This window comes from Mustela nigripes, chromosome 2 (assembly GCF_022355385.1).
Source record: "Mustela nigripes isolate SB6536 chromosome 2, MUSNIG.SB6536, whole genome shotgun sequence".
In the NCBI taxonomy this organism is placed as follows: Eukaryota; Metazoa; Chordata; class Mammalia; order Carnivora; family Mustelidae; genus Mustela; species Mustela nigripes.
Genome location: NC_081558.1, coordinates 160,109,915 through 160,130,638, shown reverse-complemented (window position 1 = coordinate 160,130,638; position 20,724 = coordinate 160,109,915). Strand labels below are relative to the sequence as shown.

General features: G+C 38.6%; 1 protein-coding gene across 1 annotated transcript; it reads right to left on the bottom strand.

Annotated features, from left to right (window-relative positions):
• Positions 1-917: 917 nt before the first annotated feature.
• LOC132010195 (cell surface glycoprotein CD200 receptor 1-like) lies at positions 918-7,873 on the bottom strand. Its single transcript, XM_059388124.1, has 4 exons — positions 7,571-7,873; positions 7,202-7,450; positions 1,944-2,067; positions 918-1,545 (listed from the first exon to the last, which is right to left on the bottom strand). The coding sequence occupies exons 1-4, from the start codon at positions 7,860-7,862 to the stop codon at positions 1,539-1,541; spliced, it is 672 nt and encodes a 223-aa protein (XP_059244107.1). The 5' UTR covers positions 7,863-7,873; the 3' UTR covers positions 918-1,538.
• Between the last annotated feature and the right edge of the window lie 12,851 nt (positions 7,874-20,724).

The following is a 20,724-nucleotide window of genomic DNA, read 5'->3' as shown; positions in this document are numbered from 1 at the left end:
ATGGCACTAGACTTTTTTCCATTCTATGCCCTGTTTTAAACATGCAGGAGTTACAATAAAAAAGAGAGAGCGAGAGAGGGAAAAGTTAATATAAGCTATAAATGAAATTATTTACTAGTTTATTTCTTGGCTCATGTTCAGTTACTAATGAAGTAGGTATTAATCTTAACACTTGTCCTTTCCTTTCCTATAGGTAGAAACTAGCTATCTACTAGCTATCTGTACCCAAACCCTGACTCTGTTTCTGCTGAGGCAGCTCCACTACATTCTCCAACTTACACAGAAGTTAGTGTGGCCATGTGACAAATACTAGCCAATAGAACATGAGCAAATGTCCTTACTACTCCAGGCCCTGCTCATAAAAACCTCCTATATAAAATCCCTCATTCTCTCTTTTTCCCATTCACCAGCTGAATGGAGAACACTTTGAGAAGGGAAGAGTTAGAGGATAAAGTGCTACCTTAGAGCAGAACCATTCCTGTTCCCTCCCCTAGATCCACTAACCTGCCCTATGATATGAAGTGAGCAAAAACTAAACTTTCGTGGTATGAATACACTGAGATTGAGATGTTGTTTGTTTCAACAATTAGATTATCTTACTTATATATTATCTTCCAGATTGTAGTATGCATTCATTTTCTCCTTCTGAGACTTGCTAAAAATAAAAGTAATTGCTTGAATCACCTGCCACCTTACACAAGAAATTTTTCCTTTAAATAAAAGGATACTTTTTACTATAGAGTTACCATGTGTACCAATGAAGATAGGGTTCCAGTTTACAGTGGACCTAGATGTTGAGGTTTCACCAAGAACTCTTAACCTTCCTACCATTAATTCATTCCAACCTGGAGTACAGATAGGAGAGAATTGAGACAGTGGAGCTCTAAAAGTGAGGTTACATTCAGCATAGTCTCCAATGACTCTAAGAGCTCTTTATTTAGGATCCACTTAAAATTCCTTCAGCAGTAAAGGTACTACTAAAAATGACTTCTGGCCATTTTTTCAATAATCAGGCCAAACATGTACTAATTGCTAGCAAGCAAGAAAGGGGTGGGAAGTTGGCTACAGGTCAACCAGAAGGCAATGTTTGTAGTAGCTTCTGACATTGCAACATTATTTAGCATCTTAAAAGGGCAGAGGAAACAAGAGGAAACAAGAAGCAAGGAAAGCACTATCCAAAGAACCCAAAGGGGTATAGAAAAACTGCAAAGCATTGTAATTTGCCATTTCCTGAGCCATCTTCCTCTTTAGGCTAAGAAGCTGGGCTATTTCTTGTTTGCAAATAAGAACTCAGTAAGGCGAAGGGGAAGGTAGATGAGTCATCCCAGGCATTTATAATGGCAGGCAGCAAGCCTTGGCTTATGTATAAATACATGTTTGCTAAGAGTTTGACACAGGATTTTACAGCTATCATAGTGATTCACATAAACACAAAGGTAGCAAATAGTAACAGGAGCAGTTGAGTTAGACGCTAAACCCCAGGTCTGATCTTCATGATGCCTCATCAAATCTAAGTTGACTTCCAGATTTTTCAATTTTCATGCACTATGAAAAAAACATAAAATATATAATTAGCACAATGAATACAAGCTTTTAGAGACAGATAAACTAGGGAGTGAACACCTAAGAAGCACCTGTTGAACTTCATTTTCCCCACAGAATTCTGGAAGGGTGCCCCAGGACAAGCTATCTCTCAGGAAAGCACTGTAATGAAATAGAAGCTTTTGCCCCAGTGCTGCAGGCATCTCTTCCTGGGCTTCCATGTGTTAACAAAGATTATATACCAAAGAAAGGGCTAGAGGAACAAACAATGTGGGGGAAAACAAAAACAAACAAACAAACAAAAAAACCATCATGCTGTTCCTAGGACATTGTAAACTTAAAGCCTTACAATGATGATTTCTTTCTGATAAATCTTTATTTTTTTAGACTTCCTCTCTTACCTGCAATCATTTGCTTTCTTGAAGTAGATGAATCCCACAGTGACCAGGATAACCAAGAACAGAGAGAATTTCACATAGAGAATGATCAGTAAGTCTGATGCTGGAAATTCCAGAGTTATGACACCTTTAAATACAAGCAACACAGGCAGAGGTAAGGAGCCATTTCAAGGATCCTTCTAATGAAAAAAGTAGGGTCAATTGTTTAAAAGAGGCATTTAAAATATTCTTAAAAGTTCACAGACTGTCGTAATCAATCCACTTTCTAGATGACAATTCAAATGCTGCTAATGATGAGGGAGCAGGAGGCTGGCTGAGGACAAAGCAAAAGCTGGCGCCTTGCACCCCCCCCCCTTCATCCGCTCCCCTCCATAGGTGTAGCATTCCTCAGGCACCCCTGACTGCCATAAAATGATAAAGAGTTAACTTGCTAAGATCACAATCCTACAAGACAGGAGTCTCCCTTGGTTTGCAAATATCCTTGAGATTTACAAACAAAGAAGTTACCTTATCAATAGCCCAAATTCCAAAGACACAGAACTCAGTTTCTCAAGCCTAAATGTCATCCTCCCCTCCATAAAAACCGAAGGAGGCGGAGGTAGAAGGAAAAGCAAATAAAGTTAAATTTCTTCTAAACCTAAATCTCATTAACAAGGATGTTTGATGGCAGGAATGTAACATTCCACCAGGAGACCCTCAATTGTCTTTACTTAATAGTAACTAAGCCTTCAATATCCTGATAGTATTCTTTGCCCCAATAACCCTTTGTCCTCACCTACCCAACTCCTGCGTATATAACCAACCACCCCTCACAACCCGGGGCAGCCGCATCTCTGCCTGCCCACGGGCCCTGTCCCCGTGCTCTAATAAATCACCTTTTGCACCAACGACGTCTTAAGAATTCTTTCTTTAGTCGTCGGCTCTGAACCTCCTCACCCCACCGAACCTGACTTAGGTTCTGGGACTTCATCACTAAGATATTCTTTCATGACAGAGTTTAGAAACTATATCTGTGTTTTGTAACCTGGTAGATTTTCAATATTTTCTAAATTAATAAATGCACAGTAAATATTGCTAATACATCCCAACTTTATAAGAAAAAAGGAAATATGCTTTCTAACTTCCTGTGTAAATGTTAGTCTTTTAGGGTACTATTATTAATATTTTTAGCACTATCTGCTATTTTCCACACAGTGAAGTAATTTTGTCACTGAGTTGCTGTCACCCTTTAACTGAATATTTATGTCTTTTTACTTTCATTTATTCATCTGTAAAAGATGGCCCCAAGAATTGTTGAAAAGGTAAAATGAGACTAAGTAGGACTGTCATTCTGAAGTTTATTTCTACTATGAAAATGGCAACCACAAGTAAACTTTAAGTATTATTCTGACTCTTGGCTCTAAAAGTCATGTCACCCTGTTAAATGAGTTGTTTAAATACTAAACTAGAAGTATGTCAGACAATCTCCTTCTTATGCACTGTCAGGGAAGAAGAAGTCATGGTCTCAGCCTGAGCTCAAAAGACTCATAATCCAATTGGAGCCATCAGAGCCATACAAATGAAAAGATCACTTATGAGAGAACAAATATTGCTCAGTGATCATTACAGATTAGAAATCATCTCAGGAGTAAGAACGCTGAAACAAACCCAACTGGGAGGTTAGGGTAAAGTGGGATTTGAACTGAGCCTTGCCAATAGCAGGATTAAAAAGGTTAAGAAAAGAAGGAAGAACTTCCCAAGGGAAAGAAACAATTTGAACAAAAATTTGAAGAACTCATTAACTTAAATCAAATGTGGTAGAGCATAGAGTGGGGTACATTGAGATGAAGTCTGTGATGATCTGAACCTAATTCTGTAGCTATTTGTGTATGTTAGGCTCTATGTCAGACCCTGGATATAGAAATGAAGAATATAGTTCTGACTCTCAAAGAGTTTATCCTGCAGTGGGAGTCAGAGAAGTTACAGTCAATTCCAGTGCTATCAAGTATTCTGAGGCATGCATGAGGCATTACATGAGCTCAAAGTAGGAGCAACTAACCAAACTGCAGGGTGAAAAAAAACTTAGCCCAGTTTCTAAGCCTTAAAACTTCAGTAGGAGGGGCACCTGGGTGGCTGTCAGTTAATTGTTCAACTCTTGATTTCAGCTTAGATTCTGACCTCAGAGTTGTGAGATCAAGCCCCGCAACAGGCTCTGTGCTCAGCAGGGATTCTCTCTCTCCCTCTGCCTTCCACCCAACCTTATTCATTCTATCTCTCTCTCTCTCTCTCTCTCTCTCTCTCAAATGAATAAATAAATCTTAAAAAAAAAAAAACACACTTAAATCGGAATTGAGCAACTGGAAGAAGAGAGGATGAGGAAAGAAGTACCTGGGGAAGAGGTAGAAATTGCATGTACAATGTACAATTGCATGTACAGAAGAATAAGAAAGATAAACACTTTTGAGGAGTCCAAAGAGGTCCACATGCATGGGGTACAGGCTAAAGATTAGCAAGACATGAGACTAAGGAGAGTGACAGATCAAGCATTTAAGTAGGGAAGGGCATGTTTTTCATTTTAGGAAACTCAATGTGGTAACAGTTTAGGTGATAAAGTAGAAGGAGGTAAGTTAGGGGCCAGGAGACCTGTTGCAAGAATATTGTAATAATTCTGGTGAGAGATGACCACAAGCTCAACTAATATGAAGGAAAGAAAAAAGTATAGATTTAAGAAAAAAATTAAGATAAAATCAACAGAACATAGTGACCAATTTTGAATATGGGAAATAGGAGAGAGTGATATTCTACGATATCTTTAATTTTCTGGCTTGAGTCATTTATCAAAGCAAAATATAAGTATGGAGCTTATGAAGGGATAGAGAAGAGGAATTCCTTTTTAGGAATATGCAAGTTGAGGTGCTCTTGGTACATTCAAGTGCATGTGAAGCCCATTCAGTTGGAAATTGGTTTTGTTCATGGCATAGCCAAGGAGAGAAATCTGGACTGAAAACAGAGATTTGAGCATCAGGAATTAGGCAGCAGTTACAACCATATGTATGGATGAGGTCTTTCAAGGAATAGGGGTAAATGTGAAAAGAAAATATTTTCTTTTCAGTTCCTATTTAAGATGGAACTCAGAGAAATGCCTTCCGTCATAGAATGAAGAGATGGAAAACTATTTAAGGAGGCTAAGAGTTTACTGAAGGTTAAGAAGAGAACCAAGTGATTATGGGAGGAAAATAGGTGAGAAGAGAGGAAAGACCATATCAACTATCACAAGGCTAATTAGTAACTACATATTAAAATTTTATATTTTGCTTGGCATTTGAGAGATCTTTAGCTTTTCATTAGAACATTTCCTGTGCTGAGAAATGCAAGAGAGTTAAGGAGTGGATGTGAGGTGCCATAGAAGGGACAATGAGGGTAGATCCTTCTTTTTAAAGAGTCTTGGGTGAATAAAGGGCAAGAGCTAAGAGTTTAAAGAATGCACAACATCTACTTTAAAAAAAAATGTATTAACATATAACATACTACTACATAGCATCTACTTTTAAACTCAGAAGGAAAAGAGGCAGATTCCTATAGTCAGCCTTAGGGAAAAGATCTGTGGAATAAAAAAGACTGAACAAAGGAGAGCAAGGGTAATTACTGAAGCCAAGTCTCTCAGGATATGGGAAGGGAGAAACAAGTATAGAGTATAGGCTGAATATTTGATCTATGGAAAGGAAAGTCAGGTGGTACTGCAGATAAATGCATATGTCTAGAGACAAGAAGTATAAAATAAGAACGTAGAGATGGTGGGAAATTGAAGATCGAAAATAATGACTAGAAGTGAATGTATTAGTACATGCTACAGCATTGATGATGCTTGAAAACATTACCCCAAGTGAAAGAAGCAAGTAACACAAGTCCTATATTATAGGGTTCCATTTATGTGAAATGTCCAAAATAGGAAAATCTAGACAGGGAGTATATTAGTGGCTACCTAAATCTGGAGGATTTCTGGGATTATAGAGTGCTGGCTAAAGGATAGACGTTTCTTTTTGGAGTGATGAATACATTCTAAAATTGATTGTGGTGATGGTTGCACAGCTCTGAATGTGCCAAAGATCACTAAGTGGTACACTTTAAATGGGTGAATTGTAAGGTATATAAATTAGGTCTTACTAAAGCTGTTGCAAAAAAGTTTAATATGAGAAGTATTATGAACAATAATTAATAGGATATGATGATCTTAATAATATGATAGTGAATATAATAGCTAATATATATTAATATAATAAACATAATAGCTAATATTTATTAATATAGAAGCTAACATTTGTCCGTAGAGTAAATATAGTAGCTAAAATTTACTGAGTACCAACTATGTGATAGCTATCATATTAAGTAAATATAATTCTCCTTTTTAATTATTATGATAACTCTGTGAGGTAGGTTCTATCATCCCCTTAACAAATGAAGAAATCATGAGACGTTCACTAAACTAATTGTAGTGATAATTTTGCAATATCTACAAATATCAAATCATTATGTTGTATATCTAAGATTAATTTATTATTATATGTCAGTTATATTTCAATTTTTTAAAAAGCCATGAAACAGAGATTAAATACTGTTCCAAGTCACATAGCTAGTAAAGGAGAAGCCATATTATACCAAAGATTTTGCTCCTAATCACAAGGTTTTACAGCCTGGAATGATATAAGACATGAACCTTGTCTTTTCATCTTTACATGGTTGCTTCAAACACATAATAACAATAAACAAATATTTGGCAAATAAATTGATGTATAGGTTTCAGAATGCAGTGGAGAGGGGGGGCAAAAACTTGTCTCCTACTCAGACTAACAAAAAGTGGTGAATACTACATAAACTATAAAAATCAAGAAGAGAATAATTATTTTTCTTGTCTATGTACAGAATCAGTATTGTTATATATATAAAATTATTGCCATTTTATATGAATATTAATCTCAAAGTAAAAATCAATAGATATTAAGTTAACAAAATTTTTGTGGCTTCTAGAATAAAAGGTACTTAGAGAATGTAGAGATAAGAAGTTATTAAATTATTTCTTTTATTTGATAAAGGAATAGGAATTATTTCCCTAGCATACTAAGGAATTAATTACCCAGTTAAGTTTTAGAGAATATCTTCAAATGATTAGTACAAGTTTCCTTATTTTGTTCTTGGTTACTCATAATCTATGGAAGAAAATGCTAAGCATCAAGTTCATTACTCTACAAAAAAAAGCAAACAGAAACAAAAACCCAGGTGATTACCTTGATTTAAGGTGAAGTTCAAGTTCTTGTTGCCAGTCACATGGGAGACAGAGCAGAACACATTAGACACCTGGCGGCCCTCCCAGTGGCATGTACTCTGGACGGTCACTGTACCATTGCCCAGCGGCTCTTCCTCAGTGTGACAATCTCCCTCTGGGGTCCAGAAGATCTGTGCAGATGGCTTCCCTGCAGCTGCCCTGCACACGATGGTTTCATTGCTGCCTCGAAACAGGGTCACCTTGGGGGGCACTGCAGAGACGCAGGGGAAAATGCTTCAGGCTTAACACATGGGGTATGGAATACAGAGACACATCTCATTCAATCCCAGATCTGGTTATGTGACGTACCACAATATGTCATGCTCCTTACCTAACACTCGGAGGTAATACGTATGACTGAAATACCCATCTTCTGCAGCCACTTCACACCTGTAATATCCATCATGAGTGAGGGCCACGGGGTCAATCTGAAGGGCAGGATTCTGATCAGGTCTGGACTCCCAGGATATTCTCGCATCAGTACAGTTTCTTACACTGGTCTCATTGTTGTCTCTCCTGTGGACTCTAGTGCAGGGAGGCTGGTCTCTGGGGCTTATTGTCCATGTTACCACCAAAGCTGTGGGGTTGTCAGGAGGACAAAGGAGCACAGCCTTTGTATCCATAAGTACGGACAGAGAAGAGTTAGCTGGACACACACACAAGGAGAATGATGAAAGAAAAGCTGGATTAAAAACACTTCAAGTGCTACATTTTCTACTACATATTGCATAAAGTGTACTAACACATGACTTTCCTAGTCATCCTATTCCAAAATATTAGGCTTACGTTAAAAAATTAAACATGCACAAAATGTGTATAATGCATTAAACCTAATCCAAAGATGAACCCATTTTTCTCCTATATTTGTATTATTAGATAAGCTACATTTATTATATGTGTGAAAAATATTTTAAGGGCTTAAAATTGCCTCAGAGATTTTATTGAAAACAAACAAGAAAACACAATATAAATTAAAGGACAAAGACATCTAAATCTAATCCTTCAGTCTAAGAAACTATTAGACTTATAACTCGTGCTCCTTCCACAGAAAGTGGAAAAATTGGTGATGTGCTTTTCTCCTAAGTTTTGATCAGAGACAATAAATCAGTAGTAGAAGAATGAAATTCCTATACCAAAGGGTACCCCTTTGGACAAACCCAAATAAAATCTATCAGATGACATTCAGGTTGAACAGACTGGACTTTCTTAAGCTACTCTTCACTTGGAGATTCACAAAGTCAGTAAAATCAACAAACCAAACTTTCTTCCTTCCTTCCTATTCATGGACTGCCAAACAGTCCAACCCTGAACTTTGTTTACAGATCTTGTTTATGTTTTACTTAATTATGAGTATTAAATGAAGAAGGTTACTGCTTTTGCCCATCTTCAGTATAAAAAATTAACTCTAAAACCTACAATTATTCTCCTATCTAGAAGCTCCAGCTCTCCCATAAACACTCATAATTCATCCATGACTGGCTTTGCTGAGAGAGGTTTGGGGCATCAGGTACAACATACCTGCAAACCCAGGTGAGTGGCAGCAAGCTCATCACCTTAATAGGAGCAGAACCAGCTGAGGTGGAGCAAAGTGTTATGTGGATGAAATTCCTAACCCTAAATTGTGCATGTGAGGTCTCTCCTCTCCTCCTTTGGTTCATTTGCCTCTTCTGTGATAGACTCAAGCCCTTGCATTTCACAGCCAAATCAATATCCCATAGCTATAGGAAGCAAGTGGGGATGGATTTTAGAGCAGACCTGAAAGGCAGTTAAATACATGTTCCTTCCCCCACTGCAAGTGTGTCCCTACTCCGGGCACAGGGAGCCTGCAATTTGGCCAAGGCTTAGAGGTGAGCAGCAACACAGGGGCTTGGAGATCAGCTAGAGGTGAGTGTGGGTGAGCACACAGGTGCCTGAGGGCAGGGTGCAGAAGATGAACCCAGAAAGAGAAGAGGCTGGTGAGAAACAGGTTGAGAGTGTTCTCTGTTTGCACTTCAGCTTGTGAGCAGTCTTAGGCTCTCATATTTTGCCTGATACTTATTCTCAAGATCTGGCTCTATTATTTTAAAGGAACCTACGAGCTGATCAATCAAACATGTGCATTGTAACAAGGGCACCGTCTCCTGTAAAGAAGCTCCATCAGTGAGGATCCCACACACCATGCGTAGTCTCTGCTCTTTCTCCATGCTCTGCTCTGTGACCCTCCAGCATTCCTCCTTCACTCTCAATGCGACTTCTTACCTGATTCCTGTTATTCACCTTTTCCTAATCCTCTTCTTCCTCTTTTCATACCTGTTGTGATAATTTGCCAATGCCCAGCCTCTCCCCCACACTCAATGGGTTGGCCCTTGTCCAACAAATATAATCTCCACACAGCCCTGTGATCAGCTATGGTGACCTCACTTCCGTTTTTACAGAGGGGTAGCAGGTAGATTCTTATATTTGCTCCAGAACAGCAGCGATGTCCCAGCGTTGCTGCATCCTGTGTCTCTGACTCCCCTCCAGTCTCCTGCCACCTTCTGCACACAGACAATCCCTTTTCCTTTCTCTTCTCACTGCCATACCCTACTTTAAGACCCCATCACCACACCTGGGTTACTACAGAAGACTCCTACCATCTTCTCTGTCTCGAAACTCTCCTCTTCTCAGCTCTCACCTTACCTTGCAGCCAGGTCCAGGATTCTGTAACACGGGGGTGATCCCCTCCACTCTGACATCCTTCAGAGATCTCTCACTGCCTGAAGACAACACTGGCATGTCTTTGTGCTGGCTTTGAAATTCCTCTTTTTCAAATTGACTCACCTTGGCAATCTTATCACCCCTCTGTCGCCCCCACACTTCAGAAAGGAAACAGCAAGCATCACTGCGTATCTAGGTCTTCCTTCAATAGTCCTTGCAGTCTGGGATGCCTGCACAGCACTTCTGTCTATGAAAATATTCCTCTTCCTTTAAGAGCTAATTTACATGCTGCTTCTTCCATGATGCCTTCCCAGAGCCTTGGTGGTCACGCTCCCTCCTCTACATTCCCAGCACACTTGATGTTAGGGCTTATCTCCCCTACTTTATATGGCATCTGTGTTTATTTCTGGGTTCCCCCACAAAACTGAGCCCCTTACGGTGCTCTGGCAGTCTAGCTTCTTGTTCATCTCTGTTCTCCCCACAAAACCTGGCACAGGGCATGATAGAGAGAATTCCAGAATAGTCACATGGAATTGAACTGCCTTGGGGGAGGAGGACGGGGTCCCCCACATTGCAGCATTTGGTTCACCACACTCTTCAACTGGGCTCAAGTCTGGCCTCCTGACCAGCCCATCAGATATGTTTCTAAGGCAATTCCACATTTACTCCCTTTAGTACTGGATTCTAGAAAAAAATTAAAAATCACTTTACCTTCTGCAGGAAGTGTGAGGCTTCTCTCCTTTCCTTTCACAGATGAACTATGTGTTGAAGCTAGAAAATATTCAGAGAAAAGTAAAAGAAATCAATTTTAGGTGCCTAAAAGTGCAAACCACTATGTATCCACAAATCTTACAGCCACCATGATAGAAAATCAGTTAACTGTAACTGAATCCCATGAAAAGCTTTGCAAAATAGAAATTAGATGTCATTCCATCATTAAGTGGAAAAACATGTTAACACTTAAAAATTACATTATAACTTCTTAATCAATTATTTCCTGCTTATGGGACACTATGCTGCACACTTGATCATTATTCTGTCCAAGATAACCCTGCTTCCACCTCTTTCCTAGCCACTGGTTTGGCCCATCGTGGGTACCTCACACGAGCTGGGCTGAGTAGTGCTTTCTCCAGATGCCACCCCCAGGATTAAAGTTGTTTTATCTACTGGTGGGCCTCACCTAGCTGCACAAATGAGATTACTTTCAGGAAAATTTGGAACCAGATTCAGAGGAATAATTCATCCCTTTTTTCCCCATTTTTCCTACTGTGACTGCTAATTTTATGTGTCAGCCTGGCTTGGACATGGTTCCCAAGTATTCAGTTAAACAATATTCTAGATGTTTCTGTGAAGGTAATTTTTTTAGATAAGATTAACATTTAAATGAGTAGACTTTCAATAAAGTAAATTACCCTCCATATGTGAGTGGGCCTTATCCAATCAATCGAAGGCTGCTAGTAAAAAAAGAGTGGCCTCCTGGGAAAGTGAGTTCTACAGCATATTGCCTCAGACTCAAACTTCTGTGCTCTCTGGGTCTCTAGCTCTGGCCCACCCTGCAGATTCTGGACTTGCCAAGGCTCTGCAATTATGTGAGCCAATTCTTTAAAATAAATATCTCTCTCTCTGCCCCATTCTTTCCCTCCTCCTTCTCTCTCTCTCCTTCTCCTTCTATTATTCTGTTTCTCTGAGGAACTGATTAATATGCCCATCTTGGGAAGAATGAACAAGAAGCAGAAAGATAGATAATGATACTCTTCACCTCACTCATTTCTAATTCCATAGTTCCTAAGATCCACATGCATTCCTTCACTTAGGTTCTACAAAAGATTCTGACAAAGTACTCCTAATGTACTTCAAAGCCGGGTTCTGAAAAATTATTTATTGAAGTGATTTTTATAAAAACCTTTCGTTTGAAACTATGATATATCTTTTGGAATGTTCTGTGTGTGCTTAGAAGATAGCGTTCTACTGTGTTTGGAAGGAACGTTCTGTACATCTCTGTCAGGCCTACAGGTCTACAGTGTTGTTCAAGTGCAGTGTTTCCTCACTGATTTAATGTCAGAATGATCTATCCATTTTTCAATGTGGGGTATTATAGTTCCCTACAACAGCTGTATTGTTGCCCATTTCTCCTTCAGTTCTGTTCCTATCTGCTCTACATATTTAGGTGCTCCAATGTTGGATGCATAAATATTTACAAGTGTTATGATGAATTGACTCCTTCACCATTAGATAGTGACCTTCTTTGCCATAAGTTACATTTTTTTTTTTACTTAAAGTCTATTTTCTCTAAATTAAGAATAGCTATTCTTATTAGCATGGGGCACTTTTCTCCACCCCTTCACTTTCAGCTTATTGTATCTGTAGAGCTAGAGTCAGTCTCTTACAGGTAGCATATTGTTGAATCTTGATTTTTATCCATTCAGTTACTATATACCATATGATTGGAGAATTTATTCTATTTATATTAGGATAACTGATAGGTAAGTACATACTATTGTCATTTTGTTCATTGTTTTCTGACTATTTTGAAGTTCCTTTGTCCTTTCTTCCTCTCTTTCTGTTCCTTTGTGATATGCTGGTTTTTCATAGCAGTATGCTTCGATTCCTTTTTTTATATCTTTAGTGTGTCTACCAAATATTTTTTTTATTTGTGGTTACTAAAGCTTATATGAAACACCTTATGGTTATTTTAAGCTACTTACAACTTAATTATCATTACATGCAATATTCAATGCTTTTACTTCTCTCCCCTTTTTATTTTATTGATATACCAATTTGCATTCACTAACAGATTATTATAACTATAATTATTTTTTATACTTTTCTTTTTGACATTTGTTTTAGAGTTAAAAGTGCTTTCCACAACACTGTTACAGTATTAGACTATTCTGAATTCAACTATGTATTTACCTTTAACAATGTGTTTTATTTTCCATATTTTTCATATGTCTTCATTAGCATTCTCTCATTAAACTTGAAGAGCTCCCTTTAGGATTTCTTCTTTTCTTAAGATTTTATTTATTTTTTTGAGAAAGAGCACAAACAAGAGGAGCAGCAGGCAGAGGAAGAGGGAGAAGCAGACTCTCCACTGAGCTGAGACCCCCAACGTCGGCTTGATCCCAGGAACCTGGGACACTTAACCAACTGAACCACCTAGGTGCCCTCCCTTTATAATTTCTTGTAAGCAGGTCTAGTACTGACAAATTTTGTCAGATTTTATTTTTCAAGGAAAGTTATTATCTCATCTTTATTTTTTGGTTTGTCAAATAAAGTATTCTTCCATGCCAGGCTTTTTCTTTCAGCTCTTTGAATATATCATCCTACTCTTCTAGTCTGTAAGGTCAATGCTGAGAAATCTAGTTTTATGGGGCTACTTTATATGTGAAGAGTCACCTATCCCCTCCTGCTTTAAAAGTCTCTCTTTTCCATTTGATTATAATGTATCTCAGTGAAGATTCCTTTATGGTCAGTCAAGTATTTGGGCTTCTGGATTTTGATGTTAATTCTCCATACCCATTGCCCCCAAAGTTTTATGAAGTTGTCTCTCATTATTTCTTTAAATTAGATGTGGACTCTATTCTTTTTTATGTCCATTTGAGGCTCCCATAATGCTCACATTATTTTGTTTATTGGTGTTTCATAAGACCCATAGAATTTCACCACTCATTATTTTGTTCTTGCTTTTCTATCTCTGACTAGGTGATTTCAAATTATGTCTTTACATTCACTGATTCTTTCTTCTGCTTGAAGAATTTGCTTTTGAAACTCCATATTGAATTTTCAATGAAGTCATTGCATTATTCAGCCCCAAAATTTGTGTTTCTTTTCATGACTTCTATCATTTTCTTGAAACTTTGTTTTGTTCATGTACTGTTTTCCAGATTTTGTTTTGTTGTCTGTGTTTTCTTACAGCTCACTGAGCTTCCTTACATAGACTGTTTTTGATTTCTTTGTCAGACATGCAGATATCCATTTCTTTGTTATTAGACCCTAGAGTTTTATTTTTTTTCCTTTGGTGATGTCACCTTTCTTTAATTTTTTGGAATTTTTGCATTGCTAGGGTCTTCACATTTGTGGACGCTGTCACTTCCTTCTGTCTTCACTGACTGGCTTCAGGGAAAAAAAGGTCTTCACCTGTCAGCCCAGCTAGTGATTCTGGTAGATTTCTAAGACCTTTCCTAAAGATGCATTCCTTCTCCATTCCCTCTAGCTCCTTCTCAGGGCAGAAGTCTTAAGATTTTGTGTCTTCTTTTAAATCCACAAAAACAGAATTCTGAAAGTCTTCCATTTATTTACACTAGAGAATTACCCTGAAGTGTTCAGGGTTGTGTGCCATCTCCCTATTCATCAGAATAAAGTGAGTACTCTTATCCATGCACACTAACTAAGGAGATGCACACCATCTGTGGTATAGTGGTGCTGGCCATAGAGAGGGTGATACGATTCTGTACTACCAAGACAAGGTGACAGCACTTAACAGTCACAGGAAAGTGGATAACCATAAACACTAACAAGGCCAGAATGACAATGAAGAGGCTCTGACCTAAAGGATTTGTGAAAAAAGTTAAGTAAACCTGAACCTGGGATAAGATGAAAGGGCAGCCAAAGAGGGTATGGTTTGCCTTATATAACTAAATCAAGTGTAAACAAGTATCTTAGTTTTGCCTCCTGCAAAAAAACCACCACAGAATGGCTTAGATAACAAACTTTTTTTTTTTTTCTTCATAGTTCTAGAGGCTGGGTAGTATAAGATCAAATCACCGGCAGATATGGTGTCTGGTGAAAGCCCATTTCCTGGCTTGTGGACAGCTGCATTCTTACTGTACTCTAATATGGCAGGGCCAGAAGGGGAGAGAAAGACATAAATCAAGCTCTCTTGGGTCTCCTTTTGTAAGGGTACTGATCAAAAGCACCACCCTCATGACAAAATTCCCTCACAAAGCTTTCGTCTCCAAATACCATCACATTGGAGATTACATTCCAACATATGAAATTTGGAGGACATATTCAGTCCATAGCAGTGAGTAAAGACTCAGGTTAGCTATCATAATGGAAAATGATAATCCTTCACCAGGTTTCTATAACCCAGTTCTCAGACACAAAGTCACATAATTATGAGTTCATATTCCAAAGTTACAAAACATTGGGGGGGGGGGAGGAATGCAACCACAAAATGAGATAATGTACTTTTTATTGGCTGCCCTCCCTTTCCTAAACAGGAGAATAAGGTTCAGAACTTCTGAGTTTAGAATTATTAAATGTAGGGTATAAAATAAATATATGGAGAGTGTTTAAAGAAATAAAAGCAGAATTAAAAAAAAAAAGAAAAAATATATACTCTCTTCCCATACTCTCACCCCCCAAAAACTACACCAATTACAAGAACACAGCAGAGGTCTCATTGTTACTCATTGATTCTTTACTTACCCAAACTGAAAAATGAGAGAGAACAACACAAATATAAATGAAAAGAAAAAGGCAATAGAATTTCACAAAGTCCTTTAAGACCTCTTCTTTCAATATAAGATGGTTTCCTTTCAATTAAAAATCTGTTGTTTATTGTAGCCACCTTCATGAATTATTTGAGCTAGATCTTCTGGATAACTTGCTGCAGCTTCTACATCAGCAGTTGCTGTTTTACCTGGCACTTTTATGGTTTGGAGATGGCTTTTTTCTTTAAACCTCATGAACCAACCTCTTCTAGCTTCCCACTTTTATTTCTGCAGCTTCTTCATCTCTTTTAACCTCCACAGAATTGAAGAGAGTAAGGTCTTGCTCTAGATTAGGTTTTGGTTTCAGGGAATGTTGTGGCTGATTTGACACTCTATCCAGATCACTGAAGCTTTCTCCAAATTAACAATAAAGCTGTCTCATTTTCTCATCATTAGTGTGTTCCTTAGAGTAGCACTTTTAATTTCCTTCAAGAATTTTCCCTTCACATTCACAACTTGACTACTTATTTGCACAAGAGGATTAGATTTTGATCTGTCTCAGCTTTCAACATGCCTTCCTCACTAAGATAAATCCTTTCTAACTTCTAATTTAAAGTGAGAAATGTTACTCCTCCTTCTACATGAATATTTAGAGGTCATTTTGAGCTTCATGTTCAATATTGTTGTGTCTCAGGAAAGAAAGAGGCTTGAGGAGAGGGAGAGAGACATGGGGAATGACCAGTTGGTGATAGAGCTAGAACACACACACATATGTGTCATTTGGGTTCACCATCTTCTATGGACATGGTTAGTGACACAACAAAAAATTAAAATAGTAACATCATAGATCATTGACCACAGATCACTACAACAAATTTAAAGTAATAACAAATTTTCAAATATTTCTAGAATTATCAAAATGAGATGCAGAGAGGCAAAGTGTGCAAATGCTGTTGGCAAAATGGTGCTGATCATGTTACTCCATGCAGGATTGCCACAAACCTTCAATTTCTAAAAACCACAATATCTGCAAAGTGCAGTGAAGTGAAACACAATAAAACAAGATATGCCCATAAACCTAATAAGAGTTTCAAAACACATAAGGCAAAGTTGACAAAATTAAATAAAAAAAACTATAACAAAAATGAAGAATGTCTTTGATGAGCTTATTAATAAATTGGCTATGGCTGAGGAAAAATCTCTAAGCTAGAGAATATAACAATATAAACCTCCAAAACTTAAAAGCAAAGAGAACACTAAAAACAGCAACAACAACAACAACAACAACAACAACAAAAAAAAAAAACAAATAACAAATCCCCCCATACAAAGAATATCCAAGGATTATGGGATAACCATGAAAACATGTAAAACAGGGGAGCAGCAAGATGGCGGAGGAGTAGGAGACCTAAATTTCATCTGGTCCCAGGAATTCAGGTAGGTGGTTATCAAACCATTCTGAATACCCTCAAACTCAACAGGAGATCAAAGAAAAGAATATCATCAATTCTATGAACATAAACCATTTTCTGGAAGGTAGGACATGCAGATTAATGAATCGGAGATGATATACTGGAAGATAGACCATGGGGGAGGGGCCAGCTCCTGGCAAGTGACAGAGCAACAGAGCACAAAATCGGAACTTTTGGAAGTCTGTTCCATGGGGGGACATCACTCCAGTGAATAAGTGGGGGGGTGGAATCCTTGATGGGACAGTGTGGTCTCGGGACCCTTGGAGTCACAGAAAGACCAGGGGTGCCTAACTGTGGCGGAGCTCTCAGGTTTCAGAGCAGAGAAACCAGCTGCAAGGACAGAGACAAGGAGTGGGCTTTAAGCTCAGGGTTTCCATAAACCATGATCCAAGTCACAGTCAGGCCACTGCTCTTTGAGAAGGAACCCCACAAGTGTCAGATCCAGGGAGACTCTCCTTCCCCCACCAGGAAGAGTAGCACAAAAGTGTGCTGCAGGAATCTGCTGGGTTTGGAGATGACAAATGGGGTCATGTGCCAGATAGAAATGCTTGGTCACAAGCTGGGAGAACTCGGAGTGTGGCCAGAGACCAGGGAGACAGGAGTGATTGATTTCTTTTCTCTGAGGGTGCACTGAGGAGTGGGGCCCTGAGCTCTTGGCATCTCTGGGCCAGAGACTGGGAGGCCACCATTTTCATTTTTGTCCTCCAAAGCCGTACAGATCTTTCAGAGAACAAAAGCTACTGAGAGCAAACCCAAGCAGATTCCTTAGCCCGGCCCCTGGCAAGGGCAGTGCAATTCCACCTTGGGCAGATATTTGAGAATCATTGCAACAGGCCCATCCCCCAGAAGATCAGAAAGAGCATCCAGCTGATCAATGAGAACTGCAAAACTCCAGCACTAGGGAAATACAGCACATGGAATACATAGCTTTTTATCCCATGATTTTTTAGTCTTTCAAAGTTAAATATTTAAATTTTCTTTATTTTATTCTTTTTCTTTTTTTTTAATTTTTCCTCTTTCCTATTTTAAGAAACAACTTACAAATAATCTTTTTAAAAATCTTTTTTAATTTTCATTTTTACAGTCAAGTTATATCCCTCCATTGCATTTGATCTTATTTTTTTATATGTATGCAAGTTTTTCATTCTTTAAGATTTTAGGGATACAGTTTTTTTCTAACAGACCAAAATATACCCTAAATCTAGTGTCTGGCTTTGTTCTAGGCTCCTGCCTGAACACATTCTCTCCCTTAAAAAAAAAAAAAAAAAAAGTTTCTCTTTCTTTCTTCAACCAACTTCTTATCAATTCCTTTTAAAAAATATTTTTCAATTTCCATCTTTACAGTCATATTCCATCCCTTTATCATACTTACCCTTATCTTTTGTGTGTGTATATACATATATATGTGTGTGTGTATATATATATATATATGTGTGTGTGTGTGTGTGTGTATATTTTTTTCCTTTCCTTAAAATTTGGGAGGCAGTTTCTTCCATCCCAAAGCAACAGAATACACATTCTTCTCTAGTGCATATGGAACATTTTCCACAATAGATCATATCCTGGGTCACAAATCAGGTCTTTACTGGTATCAAAAGATTGGCATCATGCCCTGCATATGTTCAGACCACAGTGCTTTGAAACTAGAACTCAGTCACAAAAGGAAAGTTGGAAAGAGGTAAAATAAATGGAGGCTAAAGAGCATCCTACTTCAGAATGAATGGATCAACCAGGAAATTAAAGAACAAAAAAAATTCATGGAAACAAATGAAAATGAAAAAAACAACTGTTCAAAATCTTCAAGATGAAGCAAAGGTGGTCCTAAGAGGAAAGTATATAACAATACAAGCCTTTCAAAAGAAACAGAAAGGTCTGAAATATACAATCTAACCTGACACCTAAAGGAACTGGAGAAAGAACAGTAAATAAGGCCTAAGCCCAGTAGGAGAAGAGAAATAATAAAGATCAGAGAAGAAATCAATGAAGAATCTATAAAGAACACCCCAAGAATTCAACACCCCAAGAACAAATAATCCAATCAAGAAATGGGCAGAGGAGGGAGGAGTCAAGATGGCGAAGAAGTAGCAGGCTGAGACTACATCAGCTAGCAGGAGATCAGCTAGATAGCTTATCTAAAGATTGCAAATACCTGCAAATCCATCGGCAGATCGAAGAGAAGAAGAACAGCAATTCTGGAAACAGAAAAACAACCACTTTCTGAAAGGTAGGACCGGCGGAGATGTGAATCCAAAGCAACGGGAAGATAGACCCCGGGGGGAGGGGCCGGCTCCCAGCAAGCAGCGAGCAACGGCGCAAAAAATCAGGACTTTTAAAAGTCTGTTCCGCTGAGGGACATCGATCCAGAGGCTAAACCGGGGCGAAGCCCACGCGGGGTCAGCGTGGCCTCAGGTCCCGCAGGGTCACAGAAGGATCGGGGGTGTCTGAGTGTCGTAGACCTTGTGGATATTGGAACGGGAAAGCCGGCTACAGAGACAGAGCCGACAGTAAGCTCACAGCTCGGGGCTACCTTGAACCGGTCGCAAGCTCGGTGAGCTCGAGCGAGGCCGGAGGTCAGGCAGACAGGAGTAACTGGGTGCTGTTCTCTGAGGGCACACTGAAGATTGGGGCCCCGAGCACTCGGCTCCTCCGGGCCAGAGACCAGGAGGCCGTCATTTGTATTGCCGTCCTCCAGAACTCTACGGAAAGCGCTCAGGGAACAAAAGCTCCTGAAAGCAAACCCGAGGGGATTACTCAGCCAGCCCCGGGTAAGGGTGGTACAATTCCGCCTGGGGCAAAGACACTTGAGAATCACTACACCAGGCAGGCCCCTCCCCCAGAAGATCAACAAGAAATCCAGCCAAGACCAAGTTCACCTACCAAGGAGTGTGGTTTCAATACCAAGGAGAGCAGTAGAATTCCAGAGGAGGAGAAAGCAAAGCATGGAATTCATGGCTTTCTCCCTGTGATTTTGTTTTTTTTTTTTTCTCTGTGATTTTTTTAGTCTTGCAGTTAATTTAATTTTTTTCTTTTTCATTTTTTTTCTTCTTCTGCTAAATTTTTTTTAACTTTTATCCTTTTCTTTTTTAACGTTTTTAACTAGTGTATCTAATATATATATTTTTTTCTTTTTATATTTTTCTTTATTCGTTTTCTTTTTTTAAACTCTTTTCTTTTATTTTTTTTTCTTTCTTTCTTTTTGAACCTCTTTTTATCCCCTTTCTCCCCCTTCACGATTTGGGATCTCTTTGGATTTGGTTAAAGCATATTGTCCTGGGGTTATTGCCACACTTTTAGTATTTTACTTGCTCCTTCATATACTCTCATCTGGACAAAATGACAAGGTGGAAAAATTCACCACAAAAAAAAGAACAAGAGGCAGTACCGAAGGTTAGGGACCTAATCAATATGGACATTGGTAATATGTCAGATGTAGAGTTCAGAATGACAATTCTCAAGGTTCTAGCCGGGCTCGAAAAAGGCATGGAAGGTATTAGAGAAACCCTCTCTGGAGATATAAAAGCCCTTTCTGGATAAATAAAAGAACTAAAATCTAACCAAGTTGAAATAAAAAAAGCTATTAATGAGGTACAATCAAAAATGGAGGCTCTCATTGCTAGGATAAATGAGGCAGAAGAAAGAATTAGTGATATAGAATACCAAATGATAGAGAATAAAGAAGCTGAGGAAAAGAGGGACAAACAGCTACTGGACTATGAGGGGAGAATTTGAGAGATAAGTGACACCATAAGACAAAACAACATTAGAATAATTGGGATTCCAGAAGAAGAAGAAAGAGAGGGGAGCAGAAGGTATACTGGAGAGAATTATTAGGGAGAATTTCCCCAATATGGCAAAGGGAACGAGCATCAAAATTCAGGAGGTTCAGAGAATGCCCCTCAAAA

Coding starts and splice junctions, on each gene's coding strand:
- LOC132010195 (XM_059388124.1), bottom strand. CDS start 7,862: ATGGATACAAAGGCTGTGCTCCTTTGTCCTCCTGACAACCCCACAGCT. Junction 7,451..7,570: donor GTATTACCTCCGAGTGTTAG/GTAAGGAGCATG, acceptor GCGTCTCTGCAG/TGCCCCCCAAGGTGACCCTG. Junction 2,068..7,201: donor GAACTTCACCTTAAATCAAG/GTAATCACCTGG, acceptor TTGTATTTAAAG/GTGTCATAACTCTGGAATTT.